The 21,203-nt window shown below is 37.3% G+C and overlaps 1 protein-coding gene across 6 annotated transcripts in view; it reads right to left on the reverse strand.

Annotated features, from left to right (window-relative positions):
- Positions 1-21,203, reverse strand: part of EPHA6 (EPH receptor A6) — a 370,926-nt gene that overhangs the window by 104,535 nt on the left and 245,188 nt on the right. For 2 of the 6 annotated variants that reach the window (XM_063150201.1, XM_063150198.1), the window contains exons 6-8: positions 19,972-20,096; positions 1,456-1,503; positions 866-1,028 (exon numbers count right to left, since the gene is read on the reverse strand). The exons of 1 other annotated variant lie outside the window; for it this stretch is intronic. In XM_063150201.1, coding sequence (XP_063006271.1) covers positions 866-1,028; positions 1,456-1,503; positions 19,972-20,096 — 336 coding nt within the window. Of the gene's footprint in view, positions 1-865; positions 1,029-1,455; positions 1,504-19,971; positions 20,097-21,203 lie in introns of those variants that run through there. 3 more of the 6 variants (XM_063150204.1, XM_063150200.1, XM_063150203.1) reach the window with 2 other exon arrangements.

Genomic DNA, 21,203 nt, shown 5'->3' on the forward strand with positions numbered 1-21,203 from the left:
GCAAATTTTAAAAAATCCAATTAGGCATTAAGCACTTGGAAATCTATCCCTGATTGATTTTTGAAATAGAAGTTAAGAAGCAATAAAAATGGAACACAAATCCCTGGGTGCTCTTAGAAGCACTTATATAGTTCTGAGTCTGTACATTAGCTTAAACAACTTGAATTCTAAAACACTAATGAAAAACATGGTATACATAATTGGCTAATTAAAGTAATTTAATTAATGAGTGTTTTAATGTTTTAATCTACTACACTAATTTCCTTTCAAATACATGTAAATACCTTTTTCTATGTTTCTTTGAACATGAAGGGCAACACATGACAAATATAAAATTGTTCAGAGCATGAACATCACACATGAATTTGCATATTTTGCAGGAACAGGAAGGTTTCTTGCTTCTTAGTGCCAAATTTAGTAGGTTTACTGGTTGGTGGAAATGCATATACAAGTTTCCAGGTTTTTTTGTGGAGTCTGGGAGCACTGACAACTGCAGGGTGAAGAGTCCCTCACTGGGACTTAGGGAAAGCTTGGCTAAGGGTATTTCTAGATGTCAAAAGGCAAGACTTCTGCAAGGAAAGAAAGGATCAGAGAATCCTAGAGCATCTTAGCTTGGAAGGGACCCACAAAGAAATTTTATGGAAGAGAACATTCCTTCAGCTGCAGCATTGGGCTAACATTTCTATGTGTTGTTGTAAATTCACAACTGTGAGTCTGAGGCTTCTTTTTTATCACATAGCACTGGTCATTTTGTGATAAACAAATGGTATGGGTTCAGCCATTCAAACTCCCCATATGTCACTGGTTTAGAATTAGATGCTACTTCTATTATATTTATTTTTTTTTTCCCTTCAGTGAAACTTACTTTCATCTCCAGTTTCAAATTCAAACTTCTGGCTATAGCCGCTGTATCCTGCTGCCGTCCTGACTCTGATATGAAATATGTACTTGGTGGCTGGCTTGAGACCTGTGATGATAACACTTGGAGCCTTGGACCTTGTGGAGGAATAGCTGAGCTGCTCATGCTCCTGAGGGACAAAAGAGGGAAGAAATGATATCAAGTTCAGTTGAACAATCTTTGCAAAAATGGTATAACAGAACTGAAGCTCCATATCCTTCTCATGAATGCAAAATGTGTTTATAAAAGGAGGTGCAGGTATGGATTTCTGTACTTTGGTTCTGTGCTATAGTCAGAATGTATGATATGGCCTTGACTTTTAGATTTCAGGATTTTTTGTCTTTAACCCTGCATACAGACATGTCTTTGTGACTTGGGTTAGAAACCAACCCAACCATAGTCAAACCAGCATGAATTACTACAAGACTACATTCACAGAAGAATGGCAACTAGAATGGAAGCTCATTATTTTTGCACAATGGACAAACTAGGAGGTCAGGAAACACTACCAAGCTGCAAAATAAAGATGTGGGAGTATTCAAATGCCCGCTACTCACTTCTACCCGCAGGTAGTGCCAAAATGCCGGCGCTATCCGTGGGTAGACCTGTGGGTAAAAGAAAATAGGAATTAACTTTTTCTTTAAAGCCTGTCAACTTTGAGCACGGTTCAACTGCTTCACTGCTGCTGAGCTCAATGTCTCTTTCCAGGTAGCTGTAATGTAGTCATACATGAAATTCACTTTGAAATACTGTAAGGAGAAATACTCTGTGCCAACTCCCCTGTTAATCTCCTGGCAGTTGTTCCCAGGCAGCTGCTGGGAGTTCCTGAGTCTCACTGAGATCCCTGAGAATTATGGGCTCTGGGAATCACCGCTGCAGACCAGCTGCTCCAGTGTGGAGACCAGAAACATCAATTTCTGTGCTTTAACTGAGTGCTGCTTTGCTAGACAGGTCTTGGATGATGCTTTTACATGAGAGGATGACTTGGAAGAAGAACATTTATTCCCTGTCATTAGTTACTTGATAAACCAGTAATCTGTTATATTTTATGTGCTGCCTTAAGGCTAGGTTTGCTCCCTTGGAGCAGGGTTTGTCTCCAAACTGAGCAGGAATGTCCTTGGCATGTGCTTAACAGTCCAACTGTGACACCCACAGGGCACCATATTATTATACCATGCAGTGATATTAGAGCAGTGTAAGTTATTCAAAGGGGGCTTCCAGCTTGTTCAGAAGAAAATCTAGTTCACAGAAGAGATATAACCAGAAGAGGATTAGGTTTCAGTCAGATTCTGTTGGACTTTGAACCTCTTCTCAGCAATATGCATGCACTTTTTATATAAAAACAACAGCATTTATAAAACACTCTGAGTTAACTTCAGCCATGCATAACAAATCACATGAGCACAGGGCAGCAGGTGGATCACTATCCCCCAGTAGGAATACAGGGAGATTGAGAAAACCAGATTAAAAAACAAACACACAGAAGCAGCCTCATGATTCTGTTAAGGGAAGGAGCAGGAGGAAGGCAACAATGATCAATATTAAAAATAACTGCATTTAATTTACACTTCAAACAGTGGAAATAATTTGAGAAAATACAGTAAGAGGAAGTATTGATTTTTTTCTACAATCTGTTACCAAAATTTGAAGCTGTGAGGAGCATGCATTTAAATTGAAATAGTAGGATAAAATGTACATGTAAACTTATGGGTGGAGACAATAATTAATACACCATCTAATTACTTCTTTAAATATAAGACTTATCCCAATTACTTGAAATGTTGTAACTTCACTTTGAACAGATACAGTGGATTTTACACATGCTTTAATGCATTTCAGAAAATACTTATTTTTTCTGACAGAAAGCCTAATTGTTTGAGTGATAGGGGTTGTTTTTTTTTTTTTCTGATTAAGTTTACATGACTTCCTGTTAAGGAAGGATCTTGGAAAGATTCACTGCACATTACGTAAACAGCAAAGGTTTGTTTTATACAGGTACTAGCATGATGCAGTCATGGCCCATAGAGGGGCAGTGACTTTATACTTTGGAATGCTCTGGAAATTTGTATTTAGATTCTGTAAGCTAAGGAAGAGACCAGCACCTAAGGGATTTCACTGGAACTATTACTATTGCAAGCTGTTTCTTTTCCCTAGACTACCTTACTGCTTCAAAGCAAGTCCTACCATTTAAAAATGTACTGCTTCTTTTGACCTGCTAGAGAGATTGCAGAAAAAACTGATGGAATTGTAAAAAGCAATAGGGTCTTTAAAAGGACAATGAAAACTGAATTAAAAAAGAAAAATCAGTGGAGATTCCCCAAGATCCAATGACAAGATTTACTCCCTGAAGCCTGCGGAAAAAAGCCAGCAGCAGCAAAAAACTGGGAATGACTTTTGGAAAAGAATCTGAGAAAGACTCTTTCTTTTCCAAATAGTTTCTTTCCCAAATTGTTTCCAACATGATTTTTGGAAAAAAAACCAATCAATTATATGTTATTACAGGCTAAGTGCTGCTTGTGTAAAACATTCATTTGGGATACACTGCCTGCATAGCCAGGGGTGTGGACAGGCAGGCAGCAAATATAATTCATTATTTGTAGTTGGTCAAAGACAATGAGCGTGACAAGGGCTGTGATGGTGACATTTAATCAACAAAAAATGGGTCCTTCAACCTCCTGAGGGGCATCCATCACTGCCTGTCCCTTCTGGAAGGTATTCTGGCCACCTCCAGGGGTTGTCTGGCTTGTTGGCTCCTCACCACCTGCCTGGTCCCTTCTTCATGCCCTCCCCTGTCCTTTCCTTCTGCAGCCTCTCATGCCATCCATCCCACAGACTGAAAAATGATGTCTGGGAGTACCCAACCTTAAAAGTAATGGTGCTGTCATGTGGGGAAGGGGGCGAGATTTGTTACTGCATGTGAAATAGTGGAAAGGGAACCTATCACCTTGGCTTGAGAACCAGCTTGAGGAAAAATTTGCTCAAACTCAAGACAAAATGATTCATAGCTGGAAACTTCCCAGGGCTGGAATGTTTTGCACAAAGAATTCAGCCTTTTAGGACTGGATTCATACAGAGAATTCTCCAAAGAGTGAATGCTTTGCCATTATTCCATTCTCTTGAGAACTGATTTGCAGCCTACCTGGAAAGCCAGAGCTTTCCACAGAGGTGCATGGAGGTGGCTCTCAAAGGCTGGCCACTCCTTCTGCCATGATCTTTCCCAGGAAGGCTGAAGATGGACTCAGAACAAAAAAAAAAAATACAATTCTAGTCTGCACAGAAGTATAGGATGCTTTGTATTATTCCTGGTATAGACCATATGCACTCACTTCTGCAGGGATTCTGTGTTCAAAAAGTCAATTTTAAATGAAAGGATCTAACTGTACTTCTTGGATGTTAGTGCATGCTTTTCCCAGATCCTGCTTTCAGGTTGTGACAAAATACAGATATATATCAACCCACTTATCATGCACTCTATTTTCCATCTAAAGGAAGCATGATTTTGTGTGCTAGGAGGATCTATCTCTTGTGATAGATTTCTGACCTAGACAGTGACAGGGCCAGAATCAATGGGAAAGGCCACTACATTTATTCTGTACTTGATAACTACAGACTGCAAAATCTGCAAAATAAAGCATGAGTTTAACTGATATGGCTGTACCTCCCATGGCACATAAAAGTAAGATAATATACAGTTGGCTACTATGCATGGTTCAGCATTCACAAAAAGAAAAAGGACACAAGAAATGCTCTCATGCTTTACATCAGTATCAGAGCAGCATTTGTGATCTTAAGGTGGCAAAGGACTCACAAGAATCAGCTCTGAGAACACAGGGGCTGAGGGGTTAAACATGAGTGCAAGGAGTCTATCTAATATAATATACTCATATAAGTATGAGACACAATCTGATATGAGGAAATTCATAAGACTTCTTCCATAGCCTACTGCAAACTTATCTTGGTGAAAATCTGTAATTAAAACATAAATATAACACAAATGCAAGCCATGCCAATGTTATTACAGAATGTAATACTAACTCTATGACTACCTATCCAAGTTAAACAGAATTATATTATGAAATTTGAAAACGCTATCTCTGTTACTAAGGAAATTATATTTTTCTTATTGTTTGTGTGATTCTTCTTGTAAATGGAGTCTGTTCTGATTATGAGGGACAGTGTTCACAAATCCTTGACAGTTTGCTCTGTGCATGAACAGGAAAACCTTTCAGAATCAAATTCTTTCCTGCAGCCACCTCTGCCCATCTGGATCTGTATCTATCCTAATTTTACACTTGGCTTTATAGATAAGGCATTTTTTTCATATCTAAAGAGACAGACTGGCTGAGTGGAAGGCACAATGGTGCTAATGGCCTAAGACTAGACAACCTCATTTAATGGAGTAGCACCATCAGAGGATAAATATTAATGAAACGCTTTCTGCTTCTGCAGTGCAGCAGAGTAGCAGCCAATATCCAGATGTTCTATTATTGTGATGATTAGCACCAGTTTTCTCATATACTTAAAAGAAAGGGGATTCCTCCAAAAACATTCACAATTTTAAATAAATAGATAACTATGTTAAATAGATAAACTATCACATGTTACACCTGTGTGAAAAAATTGCTCTCTAATTTTATCCCCACCTTTGTACAGAGGAAAAGAGCACAGAAATGAAGACTTTGTGGACACGTATAAGAAAAATATTGATAAATGCTAAACAAAATGTGATGACCTTTTAATCACTTTAGACTCCTATAGCAATCAGAGAGTGTACATACTGATGTTATAGGTGAGAAAAAGATTATTTATCTCCAAATCTTTAGTGAAAAAAAAATAAAATCAATTGAAATTAAAGCTGAAATACTGAATTTTGCTTGTAGTGCTGAAATAACCTTTAAAAGATTAACTTTCCCAGTAAAGCACTGATAAAATCCTGGCACTTTCAGGCATACAATATTTGTCACCATTAATATTTGAGTGGCTGAAAGGGACATGGTTCTAATAAAAATAGTATCAGTATTTAGTTCATCAATTTAAAAAGATAACCAAATATAATTTGCTATGATTTAGAATATATAATGGGAGCTATATACTCTTATTCTAGCTTATTTTATGAATGACAATGGAGGTATTCAGCTCATTGAGTGTCATGAGTAACAAAAGTCTTCTTAGGCAGACCCTAGGGAAAGGGATTTCCATTTTCTGCCAGCTAAAGGAGACTTATTGTACCCACAGCTTACAAGTGTGTGTGTGTGTAGAAAGAATCCAGGGAGAGTAACTGAATTTACTATCAGCTGTTTGCAAACACATTTTCTAGTCTATATCTATTGTCCTGCAACATGAAAATTCTGTATTAAGCCACATAATCCTGCCTGGCCTTTTCAGAGCACTGTTATTTAACTGAAAGAAGAACTAATAGAGATTAAATCTATATACCACAGGGACCAGGTCTTGATGCTGTGCACTGAAGCACAATGTCAAAGCTGACTAAGTACCACATTAAAGTAAAGCAGATTTGGAGTTTCATGATTCAGGTGCTATAAATGTTTAAATAAAAGCACCAATAATAAAAAGGAATTTTTTATGAGACCATTTGGTCACATCTTTCCTCCTTCCTAGGTACATCAGTCTGAGGAACACACACAATGTGACCTACAGAGGAAGCATCCTTATTTTAAAGGAATGACCACAATTCTGGAAGACAGAATGTTTACTGATCATAGCTCTAGTCCACTGTGCAATGAGATCTCCAAATTCTTCCTTACTTTTCCCATAGGATCAGCTATGCTGGCACTCCATAGTCACCTGAACTTTAATGCTGTGCCACCCATTAGGATAACACAGTAGTTAATTATTAGGTGTAGTCATTGATTGATTAATCAGTTCAAATATAATCTATTCAAGACAAATAACATCAAACTGTAGAGTTTGTACTTACTCTCTGTGATGAATAAAAACAGAATCCCCACAGCTCTAATTTATGGAAACTGCCTCTGATTGATAGAGCCTATACTCCTCTCACAACTAATTTTCCCCCAATGATTCTCAAAAAGTATTTTCTTTCTTTATAATAAAATATTTTCATAATACAACTTCTGAATGCCAGTTGCCTCTAGTCATAGCACCTTTGTCACCTTACACAGATTGTTGTAGATAAGGAGTAATTACACTGAAAGCAATAAAATTAACTACACCTGTGGAACTTGGTGTCTGCCTTTGAAAGTTTCTTTACATTTACTAATTTTGTGTGTGATTTTCTCCTAGAAAACTATTTTGACCTACAGTACATCAATTAACAGGAATGCTGGCAGAAGATTTTAGAAAATACTTAAATGTTCAAAAATGTGCTTCTAACATTAATTACTGATTAAAATCTGATCAACAGGATTAGGGAAATTTTTAATGCAACAGAGAGTGGTAGGAAAATTACAATAAGAGAACTAGAAGTAAACAATTCCATTAGGATTCTTAAAAAAAGCTCTTCCTAAAAAAACCCTGTACCTCTGGTTTTCAGCTGAACCACAAACTTGAAGTAAATTTAGAAAAGTGATTGCAAAGATCTGAGGACCAATCTAAACTAAGCAGAAAACTGTGGCAGCAAAAAATCATGGCCAGATAGAAAATTGCCAATGGCTCTAGTGTTTGCTCCAGAGGAGAAATCTGCAGCACTTAAAGGCATCAGCCCCTTCAGGATGTAACCCTGTCCCTTCCCTCCTTGGCCTCCCTCCTGATTAATCTGAGATGTTACAGTCTGGGGAGCTGAAACACTCAAGTGTCCTTTACCTGTTTGGCCATTCAATATTTTATATTTTGATTGCCTGTCAGTCAGCTCATCACTTTTTCCATACATAAAAGTGAAGCTGTCAACATGAAAAGGGGAAGAAGAGATAACCAATCATAAAGAAAATACAGAAAGGTCAAACCCCAGACAAAATGCATTTTTAATTGGATTATATACTTGGAAAGGCAGAAACGAGTTGATGTGAGGTGAAGCATGAAAAGCAGAAAATTAAATGAGGAGAGAGATGAGGACAGGGAGGCTCTAAAACAATGTTAAATTCTCACCAGCACAGGGAGGTGAGGGCTGGGCAGAGCAAAAACTGGGTGGTTCACATCTGGGCCAAGTGGGACTGCCAGGTGTGAAGGCAGCAGGCAGGAGAGAGCTGATTGTCCCAACAAGGAGACCAAAGTGAAATAAAACCAGGCCTGAAGTTAGGGATGGAACAGGGAGCAATCCAGCATATAACAAAGGCAGCTGGAGAACATGGCCTGGGTTGTCAGATGAGCACATATATCAAATCCCATATTTCTGGCAGTAATAAGCTACTCTGAAAATGGTTGTTTGTTAACTAAAAGTATTTACCACAGAAAACCTCTGCACCAGGACCTCTAACTTCTGCATATAGAAGTGCCAGCTTCTCCAGATGCCTTGAAGATTTTTCTTATCTTTTCACTCATTTTAAGTTTCTTTTCCAGTTGGAAAGAAGCAGGAAGCTACTGCAAGCACAAACTAAATTTCTAATGTAAAAAATTCAACTCAAGTTGTACTCAAAATTCACCTTAGGACAGTAAAGCACATTTTCTCCTGGGATATCTAATGCTAAGGTTTACTTCAAAATGATGTAATAAACCTGCTGACAAATATAGTGCAACAGGAAACAGAAGCAATCCTGAAAATGTGAATATTGGACAATTTCTTTGCTGTGAAACAAGCCCAGAGTACTATGGATATAGAGCGGGCTGATTCCCAAGTCATTCCTTTGGTGTATGAGGTTCATGGTTCACAATTCTGAACGAGGTCCTGGTGCCACTGCAGGTTCCTTCCCCCCATTCTTACCCTTATCACTCCCCCAGAGCCCAGCAAACTGCAGATCAGTGGCTTTCTGAATTAACTAAATTGACTTCATTGTGTCTTACAGCTCATGGACTTTTCTTCCAGGAATTTCCTTAATTATTCCTTCAACAAAATTTCCTTGTGGCCTCCAAAACATCCCTAGGCAACATGTTTAATTACAAACTCTGTTTAAAAAATACTGTGGGGATTTTTAAAAAAATCCACTTTCTGACAATTTATTGAGTATATTTTAGTTTCTTGACTACAAGAAGTAGTGAATAATAATCAATATCAATAACATTTTCAGCCAATTTCAAAATATCTGTGTTTATCATAGAAACAGTACTTCTAGTTACAGATGGGAAGTAGGTCACTGGATAATGAAATATTTAAATTGAAAATGCAATACCCTGGAAGAAAGATAACAAAAAGAGACAACTTGTATGATGTGAAAAAAGTCACAGCACAAACACCTGAAGTCTCAAAGTTGCTGAGCCATGGGCCAGGCAATGTTCTCACACCCAGCATTACCAGCACAGGTACCATCACAGCTGTGCACACAGAACTGCTCTGGCAGAACTCAAACTTTGGGGATCACATTTCCTACTGAAGTGTGAAGGCAACTGAAATGCAGAGAGGCATCTTACAAGGGAAGTGGAATTGCATACAAGAGCAATCATCCAATTTTTCAGAAGACTTCTACAGTGAGGTGACTTGCTACAGTACTGTGCAGCCAGCACCCTACTTTAACAACCCCCCATCAAAAAACACTACAAAATAAATAAAAAAATCTCCTAAAACCCCCAAACAACTCTCCCCCCTTCCCTCCCAAAAAATATCAACAGCCCACAACATATGTTCAAAGCTGTGAAAATCAAATTATTCTACCAATCCAAAAATATGGTACAGCACTGAGTCAGCTACACAGAACTCAGCTCTAATAGTGCTGCTGACAAATTGCCTTAATTCACTTCATTTCAGAATCCCTACAATATTCACAGGCAGATAGGGCCAGGATTTAGATTAGGGCTTCCTTTCAGCGCTGAGTATTTTTTCAGGTTTGTAACACCTTGCTTGGAAATTTCAACTCCTGTGGGATGCTTGCAGCTCTACAAACATCCTCATAAAAACCACATTCTGTACTAAAATCACATTCTGTACTAAAAACCTCTTGTGGAATCATGCCTTTAAAACTCCTTTCTAAGATGTGTTGAAGCCTTTTAGGATGTAAGGACATGTAGAATCCCTGGGCTTATTTTAAGATTGGTTTCAGCTTAGTTTGAATCATCTACATAAATAACTTTTAATATCAGAAGAGCAGACTAATGCAGAATTTTCTCTTTTCATCTGCTACTGAATGTTTCCTGCCTGGCAAATCCAGGAAAGATCCTTATTGATATACAACAGCTTGAAAACAAATTCAGTGGTATTAATAAAGCCATCACTTTTATTTAAGTAAGCAAAATATCTACTTTTATAGACTGAATTGAATCAGATTGCTATTCAGATTTTCTGTTCTGGAAAAAAAATGACTGAAGTCATTAAGATTCATTTCAGACCACATGAATGTTAAATGGTAACAAGTCTTTCATATGCTAACTGTGAATGTGTGTCTTTGGGACAAATACTGCCCTTTTCAAAGAAAATTGCATTTTTAAGCATAGAATAATGCTGACAATATTAAGACAGATTTCAACCATCCAACAAAAATCAATTTTGGAGGCAGAATTTTGGCCCTAAAACACAAAATCTGACACTAACTAATGTTTGACTTTAATCAGTGCAATACAAATAAATCAGAGGCAAGAGGGAACCTGCTGATCTCTATACAGAGATTGTGTATTGCTTTTCATTATGCAAGCCTCTTCTGATATAAACATATAATAGCTATTGAAAAGTCACTGAAATATCACATGTTTTGGTGCATTTGTGAGCACATGCAAAAATCTTTTTGTGTTTCAATGCAGGCAAACAGCAAACATCTGCCTTGTAATGCTAACTCAGAAGGGCTGAATCCACCTCTGGTGTCATGACTGTAGTGCAGAACTTGGCAATACATCAACAATAAATACAGCATATTCCTTAAGTTTATGTTTTCTTCAAACACCTCTGTGAGTTAATGGGGTGTAAAGCAAAAACAGCAATCTTTTTTTCCAATTAATTGAACATGAATTTCAAGGGCAAAGTAAACAAACCAGCAAGTAAATCAAAAAGCTGATTTTGCACTTTCAAAACTGACACAGCAAGTTTTTGTTCAATTTTTTTGGGAAGTGCCCATTTCTGATGTAGCTAACTTGAGCAGAAATATAATTTCTGGTGGTGGCAAAAACAACAATCTGAAAAAATTGTTAACAAAATTCACAGATGGATATCAATACCTTTTAAAAAGAGCTGCTCCAGCCACTAAAGACTTTTGTTACTATAATATAAATACTTGTATATGCATGAAAACCAGGTAGTTTGTACAAGGTCATTGCAAATACAAGATGCATCAACCTGGTGAATTTCCTAGAGCAACATAAATATGTTTATGAGCAGCAGGTGAATTCCAGCAAAAGACTCTAAAGCTGTTAACAGCTCGGTAAGGAGTACATAATAATAGGTTGTTAACTCAGCCATCCCAACAAGCACATCAGGAAAGGGCACTTTGAAACTACTAATGCAAATACATTAAAAAACTTTTGCTTGTTTCAATCAATCAAATAAATATTTGTGGGTTTATTCAGGGACAACAACAAAACTACATGGGAGTTACTGAATGAGGTGCAATTTTTATGAATTCAAGTTGGCTGGTGAAATTATTAATTTAAATTAAAAGCTCCTCTAATGTTCATTTTGATTCCAACAACCACATCCCCATGCCAAACCCACAGCTTTTGTTTAATACATAGTAAAGTGATTATACTGATATTAAACAGGAAATAATGCACTAAAATCTTAGTGCATTAAGATGGAGGGGCTCTCCCTAAAGGAGCTTTCTTTTTCCCTTTGAATATTTCTCCCTTATCCCAGAACGACTGCTTTGGGGACAGTGCTACTTAATAAAAAAGAGGTTGCTAATGTTACACAGTCACTGGCTTCATTTAATGTCAAAAGGAGACCATTCAAAGAGGAAAACTAATATCCTGTCCTTTTCTGTGCTTAAAGTACAACTGAAATGCAGTCTTAGAAAAAAGAGAGAGAAAAAAAGGAATTTTTTTCAGTTTTACTCTCACAGCTTTGTACCTCTCCAGGTATCTCTTGAATGCATTGAATATTGCAGGAAGAAACTGTAACAATATCTGAACTCCTTCATTTAGACAAAGATATAAACTCATGTCTCAAGGCATAGTTATGATTTAATCTATGAATCCACCTTTATGGCTGTAAATCATCCATGTATTGCAAAAATCACTGTGCTAGCTTCAGTTTTTAAGAGTTTGGGCTCACAGATGATTTTTTTTAATTTTAAAGCTACTTTGTATTTTAAGAGAATCTAAAGGAAACATTCTGACTGATTTTAGAGATCTAGAGCTGTAGACATTGTATTTAATTATAAATAAGTAAAATCACTTTCATTTAGATGACCATCATTTGGCAGGTATGCTTGTTATGTTTAGGTCATTGTTCACAAAACTTGCCATTTGTTTGCTAAAAATCTGTGAAAATTTCAAACCCAAAGTTGGATTTCTGAATGGGTGTTAAAGTATCTGAGGGAACTCCAACTCTATTATCATATTCAACTAAAACTTAGTGCATCTAAACTCCAAGGTGAACACACTGCAGGCAATTGATAATAACAGACACAACAAAAATAAAATGCTTTGGGAGTGCATTCTCTACTTTGTTAATTCAGACTAAACATGTTCAACTCCTTACCACTTCCTTTTGTGCAACTGATACATTATCTCTGATGAGAAAATATTTCCTTTTTACAGTATGTTCATCAAAATCATCTAAATGTTGCCTTAGCTGAAACTTTCTGCTCTATAAAACAGGTGCTTCTGATTTTTGACCCCACCTAAACACATAAGATTAACACTGATTTCTGTGGTTAACATTATTATCATTATTATTAGTAGTAGTAGTAGTAGAATTGCTGTGTCAGTGCACAATTCTGGAAACTATTTTTCCTGAGGTTCAAAGGCTTTAGAGGATAGAAAAAAACAATAAGTCATTTTACTAGCAACCAATCTTAGTCATCAATGGACTTAGCTTTCTTAGCGGTATGGAACTAGTTGTGTCTGTTGTTTTGTAATAGTTTGCATTATTCCTATGGCCTTGAAAGCATTTGAAAACCACTTATACAAAACCATTAATACACTTTTTCTGCATTTGTGTAGCTCTTCTAGCAGTTACTGGAATTAGCAATGTACATGTACTTTTCATTAAAGAAAACGGTATTGGCTGCAGGCAAGAACACAAGATCAGCAGAGACTTAAGTATGGGGTTTTTTTTTAATATCAAATCCACCAGGCTTGCTTAAACAGCATTATACTTCTCATTGAGAATTTCTGGTTCAGCAGGAACAACAGCAATACCTCTATAGGCTACTTTATTATTAAATAGAAAAGTTCAGAAGCTGTTTCTAAATAATTGACAACAATGATTAGCAGACAAGCCAAACCAGGCATCTAATAGAGGTCTAGCTTAGAACTTCTTTGATAAACCCTTTGCTGCATGTAATTGATATTTAGATGCCAGATTTCTTTTTCTCCTATATAGTAATTACATTGGTGTCATTAATAATGGCTGCTGCAAGGTCCTTAGGTTCTTTCCAGCAAGGCAAAAATTATATCTGGTCAGAGAGTCTGGTAATTAGTAACTCTCTTTTCAACAGTTCTAAAACCTATTTTTTTTCTCTTTTCAGAATCTGAGGCTTTTACATTTTCTCCCTTGGGAAACCGGGTTAATAACAGCAGAACAGAAAAACTGAGAAGCTTGTTTAACACCACTTACTATGCTAAAATAAGCTAGGAGATTTCATTTTAATGATTATATCCCAAAGCACATTTGTAGCGATTATTTTTAAAAAACATTCAGCAGACATGGTTCATTTCCCAGAAGCTACAAAGAGCTGAGAATGCCTGAGGTGCTGCTCAGAGCCCTGGTGCCTCTCTGTGACATCCTATGAACAAACACTAAGAGCTGCCTAAAACTACTGTCCAAAACCTCTTGAACATTCCAAATACTCAGCACTTTTGTTTTGATGAGAATTGTTGAAAATGTAATGAAAATGTATTATTGCACGAGTCCTACATTTCTTGATTCCAGTCATATCAGAAACATTTTACTTGCAGGCAGCAGATTGCTACTTATGCCTTAAATAATTTGAATAATTTGGAAAATATTACAGAAGAAAACTGTGCATTAAAAAAATAATTATTAGCATGAAGTTAAAAATTCCCCAGTTGATCCTTGGAAGCAAACAGCTTGTTCTACTGGGTATACTCAATAAATGGCCAGATACCAGAAGTGCTCAGCTGCTTATCCCTACTGTTGTCAGTCTGTACCTGTTCCCCAATCTCATCACTGATACTGACATTAAAATTTACCAACAGGGATACCAACAATAAAGGAACATGCCCAGAAGAAAGAACCAGCACATGCCAAGAACCCAGCCACAAACAAACAACACCAAACAAACTCCTCTGGCCATGGGTAATGTCACACAGCCCCCAGGCTCCCTTCAGCCTCATGCCACTGGGAGCTGCTGCATATATGGTTCTTCAGGATATAAAAATCCAACATAAAAGAAAAATCTGAAGCAAAAAAGTAACAGCTGGTGCTTAAAGGAAACAGGGTAGTTCTAACAGCCATGTTGGAAAGAATATGTTCCTTCTCAGTGAGACATTGTGCAAAGTGGTGACTTAAAGAAGTGGAGAGAATGGAGGCTTGTGGCTCTTTAAGGAGTAGGGATGTTGAGAGTCAGTGAACTTCACACATGCCATGCAGACCTCACAGAAAGGCAGAGAAATCGACAAGAGAAATGGCTGATTTTACTGCACATTTCAAAATCGCACCCAGAAATTCTGAGGACTGAATGTGATCCACATGAGGTGGCTCCTTATGAGAAATGTCCTTATTTTATCTACTGAGAACATGTTTGGCTCCTGTTCACTGAGGCTGATTCCAGCCCATACTCAAGCAGGGTCAGGTTAATTAATTAGAGAAGATCATTATGCAATATCTCCTTGGCTGGAGAAGACACAGAGGAACATCTGGTGCTCTCTAAACCAGGATGAGTCTCATAGTGTTTATAATTTTCCATATTAATTCTTATAAAAATAATTCTGTCACTCAAAACATTATGCACTGAGAGTCTTAAATGTTCTCAATATTCCTATCATGTAATTTACCTAAAGGTCTGTCACTCAAATTGGGGATGTCTCATTTTAATTCATATTAATGATTACTAAAAGAAATAGCAGTCTTTGGTTTAATATTAGATTTTAAGACTGCACATCATTTCTTGTATAAGTTAAGTGAAGACAGCTGTAGACTGATAGAAAAATTAACAAGGTCATGTTGCTTTCTAATTCTTTAAATCTGGTACTTTCCTCTATCATCTCTCTGCCTCATCAGCTCTTCATCTCTTTTTCAAATCTCATTGGAAAACTAATTTCCTCCTTGGCTCTACTGCTCAGTTATTTTCTCACTTCTATTTATTAATCCAATTCTAAATAATACTGGGATGAAGGAGAAGTAATATCTGATGTCCTACATATCCTGTCCACTCACTGTCCTATGGAACCGCGTTAATTTTTTAATTTGAAAACTGCCTGTGAACTGCAAATTGAATCTCCCAACAAAATGAAGTATTTGGCAAAGGGATTTGGCTTTAAATTTCATCAAAAGACAAGAAAGCAAAGAAATATCATCCCTCTCCTCCAAATCCTGATTTTAAAGATATTCTCTACCTTCTCTATTTAGAGATTTCACTGCAATGCCTCGGGTTACTGCTTGGGTACATTCCACTAAAATCCCTTCTCTACAGACCAGGTTTCCTTAGCTAATTATATGTTATCCTGTGTGTAACAGGAAATGTAATCCAGCTGTGCTTGGGCCACGTGGGAGAACAAATAACAACTTAATACAGTTGCTGATACGTGCACAGCTTGCTATGCCTAATGCAGGTCTTAGGGAACATTAATTTTTGATGATTAACTTTCTGGATTTGGATGGAAAGGGGAGGAATGAGTGTTTTCCAGTTCAGCTGCACAACCTGGAGTGCAGCTGGTGGGATTTATACCCACTGTGTGTGTGCTCTCTTTCCCATGAGGGAATTCCTACAGAAGGAGGAATTGTCATTACAAGGCTCTAACAAGGCCCCACTACTTCATCTGCCTCAAACATGAAACACTTTTGATGACAGGTAAAGAGATTATGATGTCCTGGAATCTTGCAAATAGTGCAAGCTTTGGTCAGTGTCTCAGTAATAGTTTAAAGTATAAAAGAAAAATTAATTACAATTAGCAGTGGCAATGAGATTATATTAATGAGAATGATTTTTAAAGGGAAAGACACTATGGCACATGAGAGACATTTTCTTTTAGAAATGGTGTTTGTGGATGATATCAAGGGACCACAGAATATAATGGACAGAGTACAGAATAGGACAGACACCCTGTGCCAACAGAGATAATTTGCAATGTGTAGCATCTCAAGGCCCCAAAGAAGGTCTATGAAGAAATGCTTTTATGAGCATGTCTTAGAATCTCCAAGGGCAAACATTTAACTGATTTTCTGTGTGTTGCTGTAAAGACTCACTTATTATGCAAGGCACAGACTTCAGAATTATTCATCATCTACCTGAAATCAGGTATTTCAACTACCAAGCCTCAACAAGGCAGTTGTTTCAGGATCATGATATTCTCTGTCTGGTTATATCATACAACTATTCAAACAGTTGAAAACCCTTTCTCTTTGCTGTGACAGAACTTGGAGAATTTTGGACTGAAAGCTGAGGAATCTTTGTTCTCCCAGGCCAAATCAGCTAATTTTGTCCTAGGTCAGATTTTGTTCACTGCATTTTTGGCTGAAAGGCTGCAGAACAAAATGACCTCTTGTCAGACAACCACATAAAAATGTACCAGTGCACTCCAAAATAAGAAACTACAAATCTGTACAACTGGCTCACAATGAAATTTCGTTATTAGCCCAAGATTTTCATTTTTAGAGACAGTATTTCCTGAAGTTCTGAATGTTTTACAGCAATTCCCTGGAGAAATGAAGGTCATATAGCAAAAGGTACTTTAAAGCAGAAAAATTATTGAACTGCTTTATTGTACTTTGAAATTAATGTATGAATCCCTATTTGTAACTTATTGAGACCTCTGGGTAACTCTCCTTATCTACTTTATTTCTTTACAACTTGGTAGTCTTTATCAGAAGAACATTTTTCACAGAGAGGACTTGATCTTTTGATAGTTCTCTGTGAGTAATTTGTATTTCACAAGAGTATAAATACAAGTTTCTTGCATAATTGGCAGAGTGTAGCCTCCTTGTGCTTCTTCTGGAAATGCATGGAAAGATGCATCTTTATGCTCCATGCTCATAATCATTAATTTGCCTTCCTTATGAAATTGTTGGAAACTGTCCCGTTTTTTGGTGTGCTTACAGTTTATTGGGCAGCTATTTGATTTCTGAAGTTTACATATCTTCCCGAAAACTTTGGGAGCCCATGACAAGGTACAACTTCCATTCGTGAGCCACAGAATTCCTACGGGTGATAATTAAAAGCAGGCTGCTCCCCTAATGTGCTCACCAATGATGTACTCACAATTTTTCAAATGTCAACAAGGAACCTTAAAAGAAATAGCAGTAATAATTGCAAAAGTTTAGAGTATTGCATAATTCCTCAGAGCTTCAAGAAGTTAAGAAACTGATATAATTGGCTGAATTTGAGGGACTGAGTGGTTGTATTTGATGAAGATATTCCATTTCTTATATTGTTTATCAGAATAAAACCTTTCTTTATTAAATACAAATGACAGCTAGAAAGGGAGAAAGATGGACTGCAAAAGCTCTTCCATTTTTCTACCTAGTTTATTAGTAGCTAAGACTACTGTTTTCTGCCTTTTTCTTGACTCCCTAAGACATTAATAAAATTTCTGACCTTTTCAAATTTAACACATTCTTCAACTTTACCTGCATTTTTTACTCTCTGTTAGAGGGATGTCTTTGTGATAAATTCATACTAGACCCAGTAGAAAATTATTTCACTCTTATCATATTTCCTGTGAGCATGCAACAACATCCCTATTTTGTCACTTCTGCTGAGAACAGGAATGCAGATATTCCCCTGTTTCAGAGTTCCTGGGAAGGCTGAGAGATTACAGTGTCACTGGCTACATCTAGCCCTGTCATAACACAAACTATGCTTTTTTAAATTTTATGTTTATGTTATAAACATAAAATTTATAGTGCATATTAATATTTTCTGGCTTTGAGGTAGGAACCATCCCTTTTTCTTTCTCAATATAAAATTTTATTTGCATTTGGCCACTACACTTAGCCAGTTTTGTAACGTATGCTTCTTGATTTAAATATGATTAAAGCAAAGTTTAAATACTAAAATGGCGTGAAATAACATTTTCCAATTTAATGCTGTAAATAAGCAGAATGACTTGCAGTAATGGGTTATTCATCTCTCTGATCTAGAACCTGGTCTCCAAGACAGGCCTTGCAAATTACACACTGGAAGGTGACAGCAGTGAATTTTATCTCCCCTGACCTCAGAAGAAACAGTTTATAAATAGAAGATGCTCCTTATATATTTTAAAAGGTGGACACAGAAAATTGTTCTCTTTTTTCTCATACAAACAGATATGAGTGTTTTAAACTGTGTCTAGCCAAGGGTCTTAAAGCCTGCGCCTGTAGTCTTGTTGCACAATGGTCAAGGTTAAGGAGTAAGTGGACCTCCAAGAAAAATGTTTTGCCTTGTCATTCAGCACTGACTGGTCTTGGCACATAATCCATTGAGAAAGGATTTTATTAAATACATATCTAAAATTTATAATTTAACATCCATACCAATGGCTACAGAACTGTTGGAACTGTTCCAATTCAGGTGAATAAAATCTCACAATTTGGTGTGTTTAATTCACCTCTTCAATATAAATGAAGAAAAGAAGTTCAAGTTATAATGGGGCTTGCTATGATAATGGATCAGAACCTGAAGGACTTCCATTAGAGTAGGAAAACAGGGTTCTTGCTTTGGCTTACCAAATATTCTAAGCAATATGTCTTCTCCTTCTAGCTGTCCTATTTAAACTGTTTGGATTTTTTCCCCAGTTTACCCTCTCTTCTGCATCATTAAAGCTGCATAATCTCAATAGAGAAGTGCAGTCAAGGAATAAAATTCTCAGATATTTACAGAGCCTAATATCCCTAATACTTTCTTCCATGACTTGGTTTGTATTTCTGTTCTTTGTGATCTTCATACACATCAGTTCCACTGTGACTTCAGATAGGGGCAGGGAAACACAAGAACTCACTTAGCAGGGAATTGTTTAAGGTACAGACATCAAAAATTTCCTGTCTATGTTTACAGCACTGAAGGCACTGCTCAGCACAGAATTTTTTACTGGTACCAGGCCCTGTAGCAACTGGAAATAACCAAATATGTTTTGTGCTTATGGAGAAGGAGGCTTCAAATTATGCTTTTCCAATACATGTTATGTGTGCACCTTGTACCTTTACTTGTAGTGCATGCTGTAGCTCTTTTATTTGTGAAATTGCCTAATTTTGACAAAGCACTAGAAATCCAACAGTTTCTCTTGTAAGCTTTTGTAACCCTCTAAACAATGCTGGTGCCCCTATCCTTTAAGCACATATTCTTGCTTTATTTAGCAATAATAAATAAATAAATACATCTCTTGCCTCAAAATGAAATCATGTTCCCATTCACTTTAATTCTGTTGTGTCAGTGTCACTGTAATGTGAATTTTTTGCAGCCTATGAATCGAAATATATTGAAGCATGGGATCAGTTTATCCATGTTTTTAAATGTAGTTACTATGAGATGAGTAAATGTACAATCTGCTTGCTGCTCCACTCAATTCTAGTGTGAAACAAGACAGTCATCAACAAGTTAGAAGCAAAACAACAAAATCTCAGCGCAAAATAAAATGTCTGGCATATACACACAGCATTGTAGGTGGGGGTCAAGTGAAAAGATTTAAAAATCACTATTAAGAATACAAACCACATTGCTCTTTAGGATCTGAGTGTGGGTGATGCTGTAAGTGAGACCTACTTTCTCATAGTACTTGATCTCGTAGTCCAGAATTGCTCCATGGGGAAAGTCCGGCTCTTGCCAGGAGAGGGCAATGCTGTTTTGGGAAGCCCAGTCCTTCCTGACCATACCTATCAAGGTGGGTGCTGAAAGGGAAAAGGATAACTAAGGGTTAAAGACCAAGCACAAGGTTTATCCTTCCAACCTCCTGTCCGAGGATACCAACCCGAGGCAACTTGGAGTGACCTCCAGACAGAAAAGCATGACAGATGGCAATTCTCAGGGAAACCATATAACCTGGAATTAATGTCTCAAGCACACGCTGCTAACTCCTCTGCTGAGGTGCAGAGCAGCTTCTGGAAAACGGCTCTGTGCAAAAACACAGAAAGAAACTGGGCTGGGTGGGCTCTGCCCCAACCAGGCAGCACTGCTGGCTCCAGGGACACCGTGTCCAGAGCAGAACCACACTGCAGAGGCAGCAAATTCTGCATGCGGCTTAAACTTCATTAAATGTTATGATTCAAATGTTTAGGATGCACATTCAGTTTAATCTCTGGGCTAAAATAAAGTGACACAGCTCAAACCAGATGCAATGAATCCCTTTTCTGGCAAGCCCTTTATGAGGGGTCTGTGTGCACCAAGAGCCAGCTGCTGCAGGAGCCCCTGGAAGGGATTGGGGTATGAGCAAAGGGAGAAAAATCAGCTCCTGGAAAGGGCCCAACATGCATGGATGCACCTAGGAGCCAAATTATCTCACTCTGGGGTTAACCAATTTTAAGAACCAGGTTTTTTGCCTTGTTGGAAAAGAAGGTGTGTGGCATTCATATTCTCTGAAAAATCCCTTTGCCCACAATTTTTCTCCTGGGAAGCTGAGAAGCCTCCAAGAAAAAGGAAAACAATTATTATCTCATTTGCTTCTCCCGTGTTTTGCTCCTTTGGAATGTGTTTGGAGATTGTTTACCAATAGGTTATTGTTTCATTGGTTTCTGATGTGTTTTCACTCATTGGCCAACCAGTGCCAAGCTGTGTCAGGACTCTGGAAAAAGTCACGAGTTTTCATTATTATCTTTTTAGCATTCTGTAAGTATCCTTTCTGTATTCTTTAGTATAGTTTAGTTTAGTATTCTTTAATATAATATAGATCATAAAATAATAAATTAGCCTTCTGAGAACATGGAGTCAGATTCATCATTCCTTCCTTCATCAGTGCACCCCAGAAATACAATAAAGGTGCATGGTTATCTATGCAATGA

This window comes from Melospiza melodia, chromosome 2, assembly GCF_035770615.1.
Source record: "Melospiza melodia melodia isolate bMelMel2 chromosome 2, bMelMel2.pri, whole genome shotgun sequence".
Classification (NCBI taxonomy): domain Eukaryota; kingdom Metazoa; phylum Chordata; class Aves; order Passeriformes; family Passerellidae; genus Melospiza; species Melospiza melodia.